At 38.8% G+C, this 19,402-nt stretch overlaps 1 protein-coding gene across 1 annotated transcript in view; it reads left to right on the forward strand.

The window, feature by feature from the left end:
* The window catches only part of EPB41L4A (erythrocyte membrane protein band 4.1 like 4A), a 245,132-nt gene that overhangs the window by 86,628 nt on the left and 139,102 nt on the right, over positions 1-19,402 (forward strand). The window contains exon 2 of the mRNA XM_054589971.1: positions 6,571-6,675. Within this exon, the coding sequence (XP_054445946.1) occupies positions 6,571-6,675 (105 nt within the window). The remainder of the gene's footprint in view (positions 1-6,570; positions 6,676-19,402) is intronic.

The following is a 19,402-nucleotide window of genomic DNA, read 5'->3' on the forward strand; positions in this document are numbered from 1 at the left end:
CAGCCCCAGGGCTTCTTTAGGGTTCTCATGGGCCAAGCAATGCTTCCCCCATAGAGGTTTTTTGTATTCCATTCTGGGCGCGTCTTGCTCTCCTCTGGCATGTTCATTAGCGTACTTTTTCCACCTTCTAGAGATTAATCACTTGCTAGCATGAGTAGGTACTCAATAAATATTTGAATGAATGAAGTCATGTTTCTTTGATAATATCCTTGATGGTTACTTGTCCTTTTCTAGTAATAAATACTGAAACTGGCCTATTCCTTGCCCAGTATATTTCTAGTTTGTTCTTTGGCTCTTATGTCAGTTCTTTGTTGGTTCTAAATTTTTTTTATTCAAGTATAATTTCTTTTAAACCTGAAGACTTTCAACTTGGAACTGCAAAAATATAGCCCAGAGGCAGTTTCTATGAGGAACCCACATGAAGAAAGAGTAAATGTAAAAGCAGAAGGCTGATTGGAAGGGGTCAGGTAGGGCAGGACTGGCAGAAATGAGAGCTGTACCCCCGCCCAGTAGCTAATTTATGGCTGGCATTCACTCTTCTCAGTCTTGTCATATTACACGACGACAGATGAGAATTAAGAGCTTCTCATCGACATGTTTGCTTGGAGTAGTGACAGAATGATAGTATTTCTGAGGTTCACCTGGCTGTGTTCCAGGTGCGTATGTAGACACACCTGTAATACAAAGCTGTGCAGGGAATCATGAGACCTCGTGTTTTCTCATAGGTCAGCTCTGGAGTCATTGCATAACGCTGTGTGCTTTCTTTGTAGTTTCTCTGTACCGGATAACATGTCTGCTAAAGGGTGATGTTTGTAAAGAATTTTCAGCACCAGATTCTATATAAATGCAAAGCTGTCACAGAGGATTGATAGATTGTATTCTGGTATTTTTGGAATGATTGTTTTGGAAAAGGTGATTTCTTCTTCTGTGCATGAAATCATTGCCATTTCTGTATACTTTCCAAACTATTAAACTTGTTTTCCAAGCTTGCTTTTGTGTATATTTTTCATGAGTAGAGTATTGTATCTTCTTTATAAATAGATTGTATGTATGAAAAAGCTAATATTTCTTGTGGAAGTAGAAGCATAAAATGTTTTCATAAACACAGCTTTGATATTTATATATATCTATAGTACAGATTATAAATTGATTTATAAATTTATTTATACATAAATTATATATTATACATAATATAAATTATAATTTACATATATTTTTATATATCTATAACATATTACATATAATTATAGCACCAAAATTGGAGATTTAAATATAGCTTATACATACAGTATTTAAATCTGCCCCCATTCCAGTGCTATAATTTTAAGAGTAATGTATTCTGCTTTTGTTTACAAAACACTTCTTTACCTGCTTGGGACAGAATTAGGTTGGATTTGTGTGGCTCTACCTGTTCTAGTTACTCTGTCCATTTCTCTCTGTGCCTGACCAGGAGAAAGGGCCCAGAGGGAGATTAGATCAGTATGGAATACTAGCCGCATACACTAGCCTTTCAGAAATATTTTGAAGTAATAGGAAAGATATGTGTGCATTTTCCACAGCAGCTTGGAAAATAAGAAAGGCTGATCTCAGCTGGCCAGAAACTATTAAAAAAAATTCCTGAGGCAAAAGGCAAATGTGAAACAATTGAAGCTGAAAACCATACTCCAGAACCTGGGCAGAACTATGGGAGAAGGTAATGATGGATTAAGGACTGCTCCAAATCTAGGCGCTGTGGATTAGAAGACCATCAGGTGATGTCTATAGAACTTGCAGGACACCCAGTCTCTTTCCAGTAAATTCCTTTCATGGTTACTTAGCAAGAGTCAATTATTATTGTTTGCAACCAAGAATTCTGCTGGATGTACTCATATTCCTATGATAAACTGTATTCATGATGATATTTATAGTATACAATTTTAAATTTCCTATACTCTTACTCAGGATTTGTGGTTCTTGGGCCCAAACGTACAAATTTACTGCTCTCACAGGGCAAAGGAAAGGAGGCTGGTGGAGAGCCTCACTATTCCTATTTAGTATTTCAAAAATGCTAGGAAACTTGGCTCAGGAATTGGTCACTGTCACTACCTGTCACAATTGCTTCCGCCTCTGGATGAATGAGTTCTTAATACTTCTTCATCTTTGCATCACTTACTCAGAAGTCAAAGTCCTTGGCTGAAACCAGGTCATGGGTCATGGCCCAGCTTCCAGGTGTTAAGGAGCCTGGTTCCTACCTCCACCAAGACCCTCAAAGTGGAGAATCCTCTCTAAATATGGAGAGAGCTTGATATTATACCTAGAACAAAAGAAAGAAAATGGGAAATTCTCAGTTAAGAATATTTGACATTAGAAACTCTTTTAACATTACTTATAGGTGAAAGAACACAAATCACGTAATCATCTCAGATTCCCATAACGAAATTGATAAAACTACCACCCAGTCTTGATTAAAAATCAAAACAACAAAACAAAACAAACAAGAAGACCAAAAAGCAGGAAAAAAAGGAAATTTCTATTTGATAAAGGGGATATACAAAGGACTATGGTGCAGTCACTATAATACACTACTGTATTATATTATATATAATATATAATAATATAATATATATTATATTATAAATATAATAATATAATGTATATTATATTATAAATATTATAATATATATTATATTATTATAATTATATTATAAATATAATAACATATATTATTATAATTACATATAACTATAATTATATATTTTATTATTATATATAATATAGTGTTGAAATTTTAGAAGCAATTCATTAAAGTCTGGAAGAAGAGAAGGATGAACATCTCACAATTTTCTGTCATTATATTGAGGCTCCAGCCAGTGCAGTAAAAAAAAGGAAGAAATATGGAGGAGGCATTTTGAAATGGAAGAAACAGAACATTTGGTAGAAAATGTGATTGTATGGAAAGACTCCATAGACAAACTCTTTTTTTAAAGCTTTTATTGATTTATTTTTAGAGAGGAGGGAAAGAAGAGAGAGAGGGAGAAAAACTGATGTGTGAGAGAAACACCAGTTGGTTGCCTCTTATATGTACCGTAGGCATGTACCCTGACTGGGAGTCGAACTGGTGACCTTTCCCTTTGTTGGATGACCCCCAACCTACTGAGCCACACCAGCCAGGGCTGTAGACAAAAACTTTTTTCACTAGCCCTGGCCAGGTAGCTTTGTTGTAGGTTCGATCTCTGGTCAGGGTACATACAAGAAGCAACCAATGAATGCATAAATAAGTGGAAAAACAAATCAGTGTGTGTTTCTCTCTCTCTCTCTCTCTCTCTCTCTCTCTCTCTCTCAAATCGAGGGTGGGGGGAGGGAACAACTGTTCACTAATATGAGTTTAGCAAGATGGCTAGGAAATAGACCAATGTAATCAAATCAGTTGTATCCCAATACACTAACAGTAGCCGTTCAGAAAGTAATATAAGATATAACTAGAACTGTAAAATATGTAAGAATAAGCCTATATTAGTTTACTATTGCTGTGTAACAACTTACCACAAACTAGAGGCTTAAATATACACCATTGATTATTTCACCATTCTGTAGGTCAGAAGTCTAGGACGGATGGTGTGGCTGGGTTTCCTGCTCATTTTCACAAGGCTGAAAGCAAGGTGTCGGTCGACTGGGCTCTTTTTTGAAGGCATTAAGGAAGAATCAGCTTCTAGACTTAGACTGTTAGCAAAACCCCATTCTGGGCTGTAGGACTGAAGTTCCCATTTTCTTACTGGCTGTCAGCTGGGTTCCACTTCCAGCTCCTTCCTGCTTTTCTCACTGCTTTCTCAGATGGCCCCCTTCATCTTTCAAGTGGCAAGGACCTGTATAGGTGTTCTCATGCTTTGAATATCATTTACTTCCCCTCTGCCTTTCTCTTTTGTTGGAGTAAGTGCTTTGTTTATAAGGTCCCAAGTGATTAGGACAGATGAACTCCACTAATCCCTATATTAAGGCCAACTGTGACATATAACCCAATCACAGGGGTGATATTTATTATACTCACCAATTGCAGGAATTAAAGCAGGGCATATTTTTGGGGTGGGGGCCATTTTATAAATTCTGTCTTCCACAATGCCCAAGTAGAATTTTATAAGTCCTACATGGAAAAAACGTGTAAAACTTCCTTGAAGGATATGAAAGAAAACCACATGGGTTTTACTTTGTAAGTATCATGTGTTGTCCTCCCCCCGCTCCCCCCAAGTCTGTTAATTAAATTTAATTCATCAGATATCCCAACAGAATTGTTTATTACTTTGGTAAGCTTGTTCTAAACTTCCACTAATAGAGAAAAATGTCTAAAAATTGGCAAAGACAATTTTGAAAAAGAATGATGGATGTCAAAAAATTAAACTCATTAAAATCTTAGAGGATTGGTTCAGGAATAATCCTTGGGATATAATGAGGGTTCATTTAGTAGATGATAAAGTTGTTTCAAATCCAAAGAAACGATGGCCTTTCTAATAAAAGATGGTGTAGTTGTCTATCCACTTGGAAACAAAGATTGGCTCTTATCACAAGCACAAAAATAATTTCCAGAGTGAAAAGCTAAATATACTAAGTAAAATTGTGTTAGAAGTACTTACTAGAATTTGCTTATAAACTTTGGGTTAGTTAGAGAATGCCTACCCCAAAAGCTAGGAAATGCAATTCATTAGCAAGCACATGATAAAGGAATTGTCTCCTCCCCCTTTATTTGCTCAGTCAGATTGGAAAAATTTTGCTCAATCCAAATGTTGGCAAGGGTGTGGGGAAACATACTCTCATTGAGTGAATTGTAATGGTCTTTTCAGCACTGCGCATTGTAATTTTAAGTATGCATATCCTTCACATGAGTAATTTCTAGATTTTTACCCTAGCTGAAGGCATAGGTACTGAGCACAAAGATGCATTACTAGATATGAGATTGTTATTATGCCAACAACTGAAAAGATCTATCATGGAAGTGGTTTTTTTTGAATAAATCTAATGGATTTGGAGAAGGTGACAATTAGATAGGTTAAAGGAGAACAAAATACCTATGGGATTTGAAATAGTATTTTCTCCCAAAGTGTGCTTTTATCACCCATTTTATTATACATTTAATTAAAACATTTCTCAGGTTACAAATTCATTTTCTAAAAGCAGTGCAATATTGAATATTTACCTACAGGAGTAAACATACAATGTTAAGTTCTCCAGGAGAAAAATGAAACTGAACAAAGCCCTACTTCATTTACACAATGTGTGACTTCTTGGGGATTTTTTTTTTTTTTTTTTAACTATCCTGTAATAGCTGACAATGATGGGGCAAAACAAAGGGAAAGTCTGTAATATGTACGTATACCATTGAAATTGATTATTATCAAGATTAATGTGGTATGTGGAATAGTGCTTGCTGATTAAATCTTTATCTCGTATGTGTGAATAATTGGTATTTAAGCTATTAGATGATAAGAATCTTAATTTAAATAATCTATGTATGTAGTGGGAGGGAGAGAAGAGAGATGAGATTTTTAGATAGGTGTCAGCATTTACAAACCAGCCACGGGGAATGTTTTCTTTATGTTTTTGCTTGTGTGAAAGAGACACAGTAAATTATTTTTGATAGGGCTTTTCAGAACATTAAAATTGACATCTTTAATCTATGGGTTTATTAGTTGAGGATTGAAAATAAGAGTTTTGGTTATTGTTATTTAAATTTTTGTATCTTCTGTGTTAATTGTGAGAGTAGCACTGTAGTTGAAATAGCTTTTTAAAGTGAAATATTTTGGGATTTTTAACTAAAATGTGTTCTTTAAATGAATTTATTAGATGCTCTTTATGTAAAAGATTCTTTTTTTAAATCTTTACCCGAGGATATTTTTGATGATTTCAGAGAGAGGAAAGGGGTCAGGAGAGAGAGAGAGAGAGAAAGAGAAACATCAGTGTGAGAGAGAAACATCTATTGGTTGCCTCACTATGTGCACCCTGACCAGGACTGAATCCTCAATCTAGGTATATGCCCTGACAGGGCATCGAACCTGCAATGTTTTGGTGTATGGGAGGGACCATGCTCCAACCAGATGGGCCACTCAGCCAGGGCTATGAGAGATTCTTTTTTTTTTTTTTTTTTAAATTAACCTTTATTGTATTTTTCTTCCATTACAATTTAATCCCCTTACACCCCCCTCCCCCCAGCGATCACTACACTGTTGTCCATGTCCATGAGTCCTTTTTCCTTTTTGCTCAATCCCTCCACCCCCAACCTCCCACGACCACTTGCCATCATCTTGTTCTCCATCAAGAATTTTGTGCTGAAGATAATTTTCAATTCCATAAAAAAATAAGTTTATATAATTTAAAACCCATTACAATTTTAAGATTGCTTTCCAAAGAAATTTCTGTAATATACTTTACTTAAAAACCCCTTTTTCCTTTGTAACTGAGGCAAAACTTAATATAAGGAGCTGTGGGCTAATAAAATTGCTCCTGTTGTGAGCGAAGCTAATAGATGAGAACTCTGACTGTCCCACTGAGAATGACAAAACACCTTGTTAAAAACAAAAATAAAACTGTGCATTATTTTTGCAGAAGTCAACGAAAGGTTCCGTTGTCCTTGACCACGTGTTCCGTCACATAAACCTTGTGGAGATAGATTATTTTGGGCTGCGTTACTGTGACAGAAGCCATCAGACAGTGAGTACAATGACTTCATATTAAACTTTTCTGGTTATAAATTTCACTCTATCTCTAGCCATTCTTGCTGTGGTTTTAGGAGGTCCTTGTAGATGAAAATGACTTGGAAAACCTTAAACATGTTTTCCCTTGCTAATTTCTTTGCATTTGTCTTCTTTTGCCAAACGTCTGCAGAGTTGCAAGATTCACGGCTTGCATGTGTGTAACTGCTCTTCACACACAGCTTACCTGGCTTCCATTTTTGCAACCACATCATAGTCAGTACTTTCCATTTGTGCTGTTAAGAGGACTAAGTGAATCATTTAATGTGTTAGGAGGCAAGTGATCGGTCACTTGAAGTGACAGATGTTATTGCCTTTTAAGAAAGGAAATAAAGAGAAGAAATATATACAATGTAAAAAAGTGGCTATCTAAGTTTTAGAAGTTGGACAAGCAATTATAAAGTGAAATAAATAGAGGTTTTTATTTATGAGCTTGATGGAGTTAGAGTGATAAAGGCAACTAAACTTTTGCTCTCTGATGTCAAACTGTTCACAAGGGTTTAACTCAGAACTTTTTCCTGACTGTTGGATGATAGTTACTAAGAAACTCACTACATTGGTTAGTAAGGGTTCTATATGGTTATAAGGCTGAGAAGCAGTTTCTTATATGATAAACAGAGGAAAGACTTTAGAGGTCCTGATTTTGAGGTACAAAAGGATATTCATTATTGACCTTTGTTTTAGTCTAAGAAAGATCTTGACCTCTGATGGACACATGCTTACCTTAAAAATACCCTATTTAACTTAGCTTTTATTTTTCATGCTGCTTAATTCCTGTTGAGATAAAAGGTTGGTTCTTCTTTCTTCATCAGCTCTTCCAGCCTCCACTGGGCCATCTGGGGTCTCTTCAGTGAGGGACATGATTGGTTGAGTGGTGTTTCCCTGTCCAGGTCTCAGGAATGTGTTCAGATGAGAAGAGGCAGGCAAATGGAATGTTATTGATGGTGATAAGTTGTGATTTTTCTTGAGCTAGTTTCACAACCTGTTCTGTTTCATAGGATTTCACAAAATAGGAATAAAAAGTTGGGTGTGTTGGTTAGCTTTCCACAGAAAGGAATAGCTTTCTAAAGGCAAGTGGTCATTAATGCATACTTCAAAGGAAGGGAATGGTATATGCAGAAGTTCACTGAATTCTGTTCCGTACAGGCCATACATCAATATAGCAGAACTATAAATCTATGCTGAAAGATTAGATTGAAGGCTGTAGAAGATATCTTGTATTATATTCATGTTTTTGAAATAACATTTTTCCTAGCAGGAAAGAAGAGTTTCCTGATCTTATCTAGTATGTCAGACCTTGCCTGGAAAGACTGACTGTCTTGCTAAAATTATATAGACCTTATCTTCTTTTTTTCCCTTTCTTTCCAAAGGGGAGGAAAATGTGAAAAGCTAGAGCATTTCAAACAATGGCCTATATCTTTAAAAAAGGATTTGCAGTTGGTTTTGATGGTTTATTTAGAGTTTTCTAGGGCTTATATTAAAACCAAAAAAATTTTTTCCTTTATTCCTAAAGTTTGGCATTTGTGATAGTGTTTATAATACAAGTGTTTTAGGAGATAAATTACACAATTAGAAGGGGAAAGCCCTTAAGTAATTTTTTCCATCACGTTTATAAATCACATGAAAAAATGATTTTTTTCTGTCTCCTGAATTTTTTTCTGATGAACTCAGATAAAATAGAAGTGATGTGTGAACATTGCATAGTCTTTGTATGTTCAGGTATCTGATTGTCTTATGTTCTTTTTAATTGTGGGAAGGTGTGAGAATAAGGTTATGAAAACTTGCCCTTCCTCCCGGTAACCCTTTCGTCACAGCATGCAGGTCTGGAGGGCTGATAGAGCCCAGCTGGGTAGGAGCATGTGATTCCATTCCTGGGTGCTCTCGTACTGAGACAGAATTTCAGATTTCTCGCAGGATTAGCTCAGGCAGGTTTCTCACTGTGGAAGGGCAACTGCCCAAGGCACAGCTTTAAGTTTCTAGGGAGGTTGTTGATAAACCCAAATTCGTATTTTTCCATCTCCTCTCTATATTAGTGGGAGCAGCCCTGCATATCCCATACTTACTTAATGTAAATATCTCATAGTTGCTTAAATTAAATAAATGTGAATTTAAAGAATAGCCCTATGCTGGAATGGCACAGGACATGATAAAAAATATTTGCCTTAAAAATAGAGAGTAATGATTTCCATAAACATGTGTTACTGTTCATTAGATTGGATTTTGTGTACTGCTTTGCCGTTTTTTAGTACCCAAAAGTTTGTATTTGATGGGGAAGACTGTGTAACAATCTATAGTGTAATTAAGATCTGTATAGAGAAGACTTTGAGGCCCTAAGAAGGACCCCTTAGGTTTACTCTGGAGGCAAATAAAAAGAGACAGTGGGATGAGCTTTGGCTGATAAAAGGGAATAAAGATTAACAGGGAAAGAAGAGGCGGCTCACGTGCCAATGAAAAGCCCTAGGCTCTCCCTTCCATTAGCAAATGATCATGCCTTGGGGCTATGCCTCAGACACTGGCTGGGATGGGGAGTGGGGTGGGACTGGGTAACCTGCAGCACTGCTAGTCAGCCAGTCACGGTCAAAGTATAAGTGTGCAAAGTACAAGCGAGTGAGTTGGACTGGTGGTGGCCGAAGGGTCAGGGAAGGCTTTATGTCTACCTTGGAGAGTTAGTGCATGTTGTCTGAGAAGGTAGGCAGCTACCGGGAGCCTGGTGAGCATGTGCCTAGGAGAGGTGGGCCTCACATGGCCAGGAACTTGTCTGCCCAGGAGGATCCAGACGGTTCATCATCATTACCCATTGTTGTCATCAATGCACTAGGCGCTATTGAAAATTTTCCGCATGTTGTCATTGCATGCTCAGAACACCTGTATGAATTTGATTTTATTATCCTACCATTAAAAATGAAGAAACAGACACTAAAAAGGTTAAACAGTTTCCCCAAGGTCACATAACCATCAAGTAGGAGGAACAGAATTCAAATTCAAGTCATCATGTTTTCAAGACTTTGCAGCCACTATATTATCCTGACCGGGTGCACGTAAGATAAAATGGCTCCGCATACTTAGGAGACTAAGGAATTCTCTCTTTCTGTGCAATTCACATATTAATGTTCATTGAGAGGACTTAAATGGCATTTTACAATAAGCTAACTTCTCAGATTGATCTTGTGGCAATGAAGTCGTTTATTTTGGTTTTTGTGTATGAGTCCATGGGTCCTTCAACAATAATTTAATGCCTGTTATGGGCAAGTCATACACTAGAGACTCTCTTCTTTTCACATGGTCTCAGGAATTCTAGGGAAAAGGAATGTACTGCCTGGAATATTTAATGGAAAAATATGATTTTTATTAAATTATAACTGGGAAGTTCATGTAGCAAATGCGTTGATTCAGATGTTACCTATGTGTGAAGAGAAACAGCTAGACAGACATAAACCTTGTTAAAGCAAACGTCTCTCTAAGGAGTACAGCTGACTTGATTTGGAATAGTCCTGGCACCGTAAGTTCTTAACTTCTCAGGTGGGGTCTGTTAAAGGATCTCTAGAAAGTAAAAACAGCTCTTCGTGAAGACACGTTTACTGAGACTGAATCTGCACAGTGCTGCATGTGTTAACCCAGGCGTACTTCTATAAAGCAATCTCTTAAAGCTGCGCCATGAAGTTCACATACTTGCAGTTCCTTTTCCTAAAGACAAACGTGAAAGCATTTAGTCTGGGCATGGAGCCTGCTTTCTGTTCTGCTCTGGCCCCTGTCATCAGGTTCTTTCTCTACCCGGCTGGTCTGAGTGGGGGATGTAGCTCTGTTATATCAGGGCCTTGGTTTGACGTAGAGAAAGCTCCCAGCCTTGCTTTGAGGTGGAGGTGAAGCCGTCCGTCAGAGGGATCATAAGAACACACATGGGAGTCAGAGAGATACAGATTTGTCTGATGGTCCTGCCACGTACTAGTTGTCATTATTTTAAATTCTCTGAAAGTACCGATCGTTCATCTAAAGCAGCAGAACTTCCAAAAATTTGCTCTCTCCAGTTCCTTCTAGGGCTCCCCGTCACCAGTTTGGTCACTAGCTCAGCAGGGACACCTCTTGTGCCGCTCGTGCTATACTGCTCAGCAGCTCAGCTTGGTGTGTCTTTACTTTGAAGGGACACCAGCTCTCTCTGTGCTCTGTGTCCTCCTTCCTGGTCCCTGTGAACATGTCACTTTGCAAGGCAAAAGGGACTTGGTAGGTGTGATTAAATTAAGGATTTTACAATGCGGGGGGGGCGGGGGGGGTTGGGGGGGGTGGGGAAGATTATCCTGGATTAACCAGGTGAAATCAGTGGGATTCCAAATGTTCTTATACAGGAAAGAGGGAGGCAGGAGAATCAAAGAGGGGATGGGACAATAAAAGCAGAGGCCAGAGTCATGCGTTTACTGGAAGGGGACCTTGATCCAAGGAATGCAGTAGCCTCTAGAAGCTGGAAAAGGTGAGGAGGTGGATTCTCTCCAGTTCGTCTGGAAGGAACACAGCCCCGTGTACACTTTGATTTTGGCCCAGGGTCTTAGTTAAGGCTGCTCCAACATACCATACCATAGACTGGCTGACTTAGACAAGAAACATTTTATTTCTCATAGTCTGGAGGATGGAAGTCTGAGATCAGGGGGCCAGCATGGGTGGGTTCTGGTGCAGAGTTCTCTTCCAGGTTGCAGACAACTGACTGACTGTAACTTCACATTGTAGCAAGAGAGCTCTCTGGCCTCTTCTTCTGGCTCTAATGGCTCTACTCTCTTGACCTCATTACCTCCTAAAGGTCCCACTTCCAGATACCATCACGCTGGGATTAGGGTTTCAACATAGCAACTTTGTGCAGGACACAAATAGTCTGTTGCACCAAGTGAGACCATTTTGGACTTCTGTCCTTTGGAATTGTAAGATGATAAATTTCTGTTAACAGTAGCAGAAATTTATACGAGGGAGTGCCCCCCCATGGAATTTATTATAAAAAATTGTGTATTTGTTATTACATGTTTAATCTTCAGTCACCTTCAAAGTACTCTCTATTTGATAAATACACCTATTGAGACTTTTTTTTCCACTGCTCAAAGCAATTTTTGAACTTGTCGCTTTTGATGCTGTTTAGTGCTTCTGTTGTTGTTTGTTTCACCTCTTCCACATCGGGAAAACATTTCCCTTTGAGGACTTTTTTCATCAGGGAAAACAGAAAAGTCACTTGAGCTGATATTGGGTGAATAGGGAGGGTGGAGCACAGGGGTCCTGCCATTTTTGGTCAAAAACCGCTGAACACTGAGTGAGGTGTAGGCAGGCGTGATCGTAAATCACCCATATGAAATGGGCAGATACATCAAAAATGTCTTCAAAAAAAGAAGTTCACTGAAGCTGAATGCATCCTCTCACAACAATGCTGGCTGGTTCCTAGAACACTCACCTAGCGGGGAAAGCCTATACTACAAAGGGGCCTGCTCTCTAGAAGATAATTCTGATTTTCCCCCCCTTGTACATGATTACAGTGGAAAGAATTTTGCTTGATCAGTGGAAATAGAAGGGCTTTCTTGTTAGGGTTCACCATGTTAGGCAGAAACGTGAAACATTATTACTCTCCCTGGGTAATGATGACATATATCCTTTTGCAGATGCTCAGCATTTCTGAGATTAGGGCTGTGTGTACCTCCCCAGATGTCTGTGAGCTATATTAGTTGCTGCTTAAAAACTGTTTAGATTCCTTATTACAAGAGAGAAAGATGGCGAGATCTGTTAATGATAGGCAGAGAGTTGAAATTAATATGCACACTTCTTCCCTTTCAAGAACTGGGCAAATTTGAGATGTTCTGAGGCTGGAATAAACATGAGCCACATTTGTGAATGTTTAGAAGTTACTGTAAATGGAGGGTAATGTGGTAGAACAGAGAACTGCCTTTGAATTCACAAGATAGGTCTGAGTCCTGTATCTGTTCCTAATGAATGGTCAGTTACTTTAACTTTTCTGAATCTTGAGAATAATACTTCCCTTTTCCAACTCTCAGAATTGTTGTAGGACCAAATTAGGGAACTCATGAAAGCTTTTTGTAGATTAAAAGGTGTTAAACATTAAGAAGTCTTTTCCGATTGAAGCTAGGATGAATGAAAATATTCCTGGTGGGGTGGGTTGGGGGGGAGGAAGGGGGGAGGGTGTGTGTGTGTGTGTGTGTGTGTGTGTGTGTGTGTGTGTGTTTTATTTTTTTTAAGGCGAAGTAGAGAAAAGAAGGAAACAGTCTGGGGGAAGAGAGAAAATTAAGTAAACTCTAGACTCTCAAACACCTTTGGAGATTTTTCAAGATGAGTTTTGCTAATTTTGAAAGCAGTAATAGGGGTAAATATAATATCTTATACTACTTAAGGTTTTAAAATTAGTAGTTATAATCATGTCTTGTTTTAATGTTAGCAGTTGAGGCTCCTTTACAATTTACTTCTGCACAGGCATAAGTTCTGTATAATTAGAGCTTTTCTCAGAATACGGAATTGAACTCAACCTGCCTTTGAGAATCAGGCTGCTGAATCTCCTGCCCTGTGACTTCAGTAGTCAAAGAAAGAGGGACATGTAGCCTACAGATATAGTCAGCACCAAGACAGTGAAAGAATAATATCAGTGGAGCCACTTTAAAATGGAGTTGCCTTGGAGCTGCCATCCCAGAGACACCACCTTGCATCTCTTGCTCTTCAACTTGAGGAATGTTAAAACTGGGCAAAATCACCTTTGGACTAGGCCTAAAGCAGCATTGCACTCCAAACGACTGTGTTCAAAGATAACAATAAAGCAGATATTATGACTAATGGACAGAAAATTAAAAACATTCTTTAGAGTTAACATCACTGTGTTAGCTTATCTGCACTTACAGAAATACTTCCTTCTTTGATGTATTTGTATTGTTCCCCTTCATGGTCTCATAAATAACCCTTGCCTTTGCCTCCTAATTAGAACACTATTTGGGTTTCTACTTGAATCAGTGCTTCCAGAATAGCAGTTTTTTGGATCTCAAGTAAATACTGTTGCCTCTCACTTTGGCTCTTTAGTTTTAGGTTAACAAGGCAATAAAAGCAGTCAGTGGTAGCTTCCCAGCTTCTTGACCCTCCGTACAGACTTAGTTGCTTCTGATGCATCCTTTCCTCCCCTCTTGATGGAAGATCCCCAGTATCTCTGACCTGGATCTCATCACCTCTCACTGCTGCATTTGTAACCCTCTGCCTCTCTATTCCCTCTCTCCCATCAGGGTTTAGTCATGTTCAAGTCTCTCCCATTTAAAACCACCTTTCCCCCATTCCCATGCTTGCCTCTACCTACTGCCATATTGATTCTTTGTCACACCTGAACTCTAGAAAGCCTCATCTAAATTCATTGCCTCCACTTCTCAAATCCCATTCATTCCTAAATTTCTCACTCTTCAGCTTTGATGCCTGTCATGCTGCTGAAACTGTCTTTGGGCCCCTAGTTGCTAAATCCTAGTGACATTTTCAGCCCTTAGCTTTCTTAACCTTTCTGTTGTATTGACCCTAATGATTCACTCCTTGAAAATTTCTCCTTTTGCTCTAATGACAACACATTCTCTTATTTTCCTTTGTTCAAGTTTTCTTCCGTTTATCCCTATTCAGTCTTCCTTATGATCACTTCTCTGACTATGTCATAAAATGTTGATATTCACCAGGATTCTATTCTTTTTTTAAAAAAGATTTTATTCATTTATTTTTAGAGAGAGGGGAAGGGAGGGAGAAAGAGAGTGAGGAAAACATCAATGTGTGGTTGCCTTTCACGCACAACCCCCACTGGGGACCTGACCCACAACCCTGGCATGTGCCCTGACTAGGAATCGAACCAGCGACCCCTTGCTTTGTAGTCCAGCACTCAGTCCACTGAGCCACACCAGCCGGGGCTAGGATTCTATTCTTTATTTTGCCCTTTTCCTCTTTTTTCCTTTCTCTCTTTTTTAAAATCCTCACCCAAGGATATACCTTCACTTATTCCGGAGTGAGGGTGGGGGCGGGAAGAGAAAGAGAAAGAGGCAGAAAGAGAGAGGGAGGGAGAAACATTGATTCGAGAAATATCGATCTGTTGTCTCCCATACATGCCCCTACTGGGGCTTGAACCCACAACCTACTTATTGTGCCCTGTCCAGGAATGGAAGCTGCAACCTTTTTTCTTTCTTTCCTTTCCTCTCCCCTTCTTTCTTCTCCCCCTCCCCCTCCCCCTCCTCCCCTCCCCCTCCTCCCCTCCCCCTCCTCCCCTCCTCCCCTCCCCCTCCTCCCCTCCCCCTCCTCCCCTCCCCCTCCTCCCCCTCCTCTCCCTCCCCCCTCCTCCCCCTCCCCCACCTCCTCTCTTTCCTCCCTCCCTCACCCATGGACCACACTCCAACCAACTCAGCCACCTGGCCAAGGCAGATTTTATTCTTGATTCTCTTACGCTCTAAGTGGGTATAGGTTCACACATTTAATGTTGTCTCTCCTGGCACTATTTTTCTCTAAAACAATATAAGCTAAACTGTGTATGTATTTGTATTCCCCCGACCCCACCCCAAATGCTCTGAGTGTTCCTGAACAAAAATAATCCTCATCTATTGAGCACTGGCAGGCTGGCCCTGCCATGAGTAATTGTGTTCTTTGCACCCTGATTTATTGTATTTTGCTACCTGAGTGAGATTTTACTTTTCCGTAATTTCATGTTCTGGCAGACAGCCATAATGGCTGATAAGATGTGTGTAAATAATAATGTGAGTCCTCTTCCGAAGAAAAAAAGGAAGTTTGTCATGCTGGATTATTACAAATTGAAACTTTTACTTTCTGAGGCACCTTTGTTCATCTGGTAGGGGAACCGAGGGCAAATAGCAAAAAGCAGAACGGTTTACTTCAGTAGCCCTGTGACTTTATGAAGAGCATCAGAAACAGTGCAGCAGCCTGTGAAGACTGGTCACAATGCATGAAGGAGACCTGGGAAGAAACTTTGAAAAAAGAATAGCTGGAGGCTTTTTCATGAGTGCAGGGGCCTGGAAGGGAATGCATCTCATTTTGCTGCTGTTGGAACGGTGTCACTCTTCCCTTGCAAATCTTATCTGCTCCATGGTTTAAATTACTATCTGACAGCACGACTGACCCTACAATTCATATCTCCAATCCAGACATCCCGAGATGCATTATACTGTGTAAAAAATACAGACTCTGGCCCTGGCGTGTGTGGCTCAGTGGACTGAGTGCCAGCCTGTGAACTGAAAGGTTGCTGGTTTGATTCCTGGTCAGGGCACATGCGTGCGTTGTGGGCCAGGTCCCTGATTGGGGGCATACGCGAGGCAACTGATGATGGATGTATCTCTTGCACATTGATGTTTCTCTCTCTCATTTTCTCTCTCCCTTCTCCTCTCTCTAAAAGTGAATAAATAAAATCTTTAAAAAAATAAAAAAGAATACAGTCTCTGGATCCAGACTGTCTGGAGTCATATACACTGTAGTCCATGGGAGAGCTGTGTGGCAGTGGAAGTCTCCTAACTTCCCTGTGTCTCAGTCTCCCCATTTATAAGTTGGGAGAGTAATAGCACCAACTTCAAAAGGGGTAGTTGAGGGTAAAAGAAGTCTATATAAAACACGCAGACTAGTGCTTTGAATTGTGTGGTCTATGCTCTGTCTGGGTAGCTCAATTGGTTAGAGCAGTTTCCAGAAACACCAAAGTTTTGGATTTGATCCCTGGTCAGGGCACATACAAGAATTGACCAATGAACGCATAAAAAAATGGAACAACAAATCAATGTCTGTCTTTCTCTCTCTCTCTCTCAGATCAATAAACTTTAAAAAAAAAATTAGAAAAAGATCTATATTAAAAAAAATTGTGTGGTCAGTGTGACATGTTAGTCCTTATTCTGTTGTTAGATGTTCCTCAGGTACCTCAGACACAGCGTATTCAGACAAGCCATCATCTCCCCCTCCAGACCGGTTCTTTCACTTATGTTCTTGAGAGCAGTAATTATCTAGAATTTTATCTTAAGTTTAAGTACATGCCAATTTTTGGTTTATCAAAAATACTGACCTTGTAGAATCTGTCATATTACTGCTAAGTATATTCAGTGAATCTGTATGTCAATAATTTTGCACTCATCAACCTTTAAAATAATATCTATGAAGAGGCTTTTTATTAAGTCAGAATTTTTTTTGCCCCCAGCCTGGTAATTCAGCTGTTTACAGCACTGCCCGACACACCAAGGTTGCAGTTTCCATCCCAGGCTGTGGCACACTTGGGAGTCAACCAATGGATGCGTAAATAGGTGGAACGACACGTCGGTATTCTTCTCCCTTTCTCTCCCTTTCTTGTATTAATGTTTCACTTTCTTCATAAATTTTTCTTATATATTATTAAATATATTTATCTATAATAATATCATGCATGTAAATAGAAATTTTAAAAGTACATTTCCTGAGACCTTTGGATCCAATAACAGGCTTTGCTTGTTATTAGGCCTTACCAGTAGTTATTACCATGGTTATCAGTATTCAATGAATTAAAACAGCAAAATATTATGATTTTAAAAATCATTGAACATAAAAACATAAACTCTTGTTGGAAATGCATCTCTTAATGAAACAAATGGGGCTTTTCTTCATTAGTGCAGGTGCTCTTGAGGGTTATAATATATTCTTGGAGTAAGATAGGGTCTCAGCAACAATTTTATTTCTATTTTTAAAAATAGATATGAGCAATGAGTAACCTAATTTACTTAAATACATAGGTAAAAAACGAAGGAATTTGGTGATGGAAGATTGCTCAATTCCTTCAACTCCTTCTGAGTTACATGCCAGAAATCACCGTGTTCTGTCATCTAAAATGATTTTAAATAATCTCTCAGGTTCCTCAAATGAAATGTAGTTGTCATATTCCCCTCTGAATCTGCTCTTTTTCTTTATATTACTGAGTTATAATTGACATATAACATTTTGTTACTTTCAGGGTATACAACATAATGATTTAATATTTCTCTATAGTGCAAAACAATCACCACATAAATCTAGTCACCATCCATCACCGTATAGTATATATATTTTTCAGTAATGAGAACTTTCAAGATTTGCTCTTACCTACTTTTAAATATGCAATAAAGTATTATTAACTATAGTCACCATGCTCTACATTACATCCTCATGACTTACTTATTTTATAACTGGAAGTTTTTACCTTTTGACCCCTCACTTCACCTCTTTTTTTAATGTTCCTGACAGAGGTGATTTCTCAGACCACTCAATGGGTCTCCCTTCAATTTACTTGAAAGCAGTGAACTCAGAACTGCTTGACTTGCAAATGATTTGTTAATCATCATAGTAGTTTAGCTGCACAGTTTCTGGGAAATATATTAAAAAATGCTTTCCTAATATCAAAAAAGAATTATGCTCTTTTTCTCCCACTTAGGGGCATGAGATTTAATCCAATTTAGTTGGAAAGGATTAGGAAAATTAAAAATTGTTAACTTTAACATACATTTGCCAATACAAGATTTTTGATAAACTGCTTTTTATCTAATCATGTACTTTATATATTCATCAGATTTTGGAGCTGCAGAGTTAGTTTGTTCTTTTATGGAACGTGTCCAACACACAGCTCGTCTGTAAAACCAGTCATTAAACCAGTCAGCTAAACCAGCTTGCTTTTCTGTCATTTGCCAATTTAAATAAAAATGTTAACCTGCATTCAGTGAAAAGTATTTTACTTTAGAATTTTATTTCTGAGATGGTTAGACAGATAAGACACAGTGTTTTGTCACTTAGATGAAATAGGTTTTGATTTGTTTTATTCTTATGGTACTTACTCCTCCTCCTGAACTTTGTGTATGAGGTCTGCCTGGAAGAAGTCCAACCATTGTGAATATAATGAGAACAGTTTGCGCAAAATCGATGTAACCTGGCAGCCAGGGAGAGTGGACTGGAATGTATGTCTGTAAACAATGATGACTTCACTGTACTAGTCAGTGAGGGCAGTAGATGCTGTTGAGTGAGCATGTGTACCGTGTGGCCATCACATTGAAATGACTGAGCAAGTAGAACAACGAATCTGCATCAAATTTTGCATTAAGCTTGAACATTCCTCCAGGGAAAATACTCGGATGATTCAGAAGGCTGCAACCATGGGCAACTGGTGGCTGGCAGCTTCATCATGACAATGTGCCCTCTCATGCATCATGCCTTGTGCAGAGTTTTTTTGTGAAACATCAAATCACCCAGGTGACTCAGCCCCTCTACAGCCCAGATTTGGTGCCTTGCGACTTCTGGCTTTTCCAAAACTAAAATCATCTTTGAAAGGGAAGAGATTTCATGTTGTTCATGAGATTCAGGAAAATATGATGGGGCAGCTGATGACGATTGGGACAACTGAGTGGGGTCCCAAGGTGCCTACATTGAAGGGGACTCGGGCATCAATGTCCTATGTACAATGTTTCTTGCATCTAGTATCTTCTTAAATAAATGTGTCTATTTTTCATAGCACGTGGCTAGATACTTTCTGGACGGATCTCATGTTTTGATTGTAGTTGGAAGATGTAAGTTGCAAGATCATTAAATGAAAATCACCACTCCCCATGCTGCCCTACTGTATAATATAACTGAATTCAGAACAAACCCAAGTATGGGCCAAAATACCATGTTTCTATTACTTTGTCTAATGCTTACCAGAAATATGTTTAAGGTAGGAAAAG

Source organism: Pteronotus mesoamericanus, unplaced genomic scaffold (assembly GCF_021234165.1).
Source record: "Pteronotus mesoamericanus isolate MK-2021 breed Mesoamerican mustached bat unplaced genomic scaffold, CSHL_Meso_final scaffold_167, whole genome shotgun sequence".
NCBI lineage: Eukaryota > Metazoa > Chordata > Mammalia > Chiroptera > Mormoopidae > Pteronotus > Pteronotus mesoamericanus.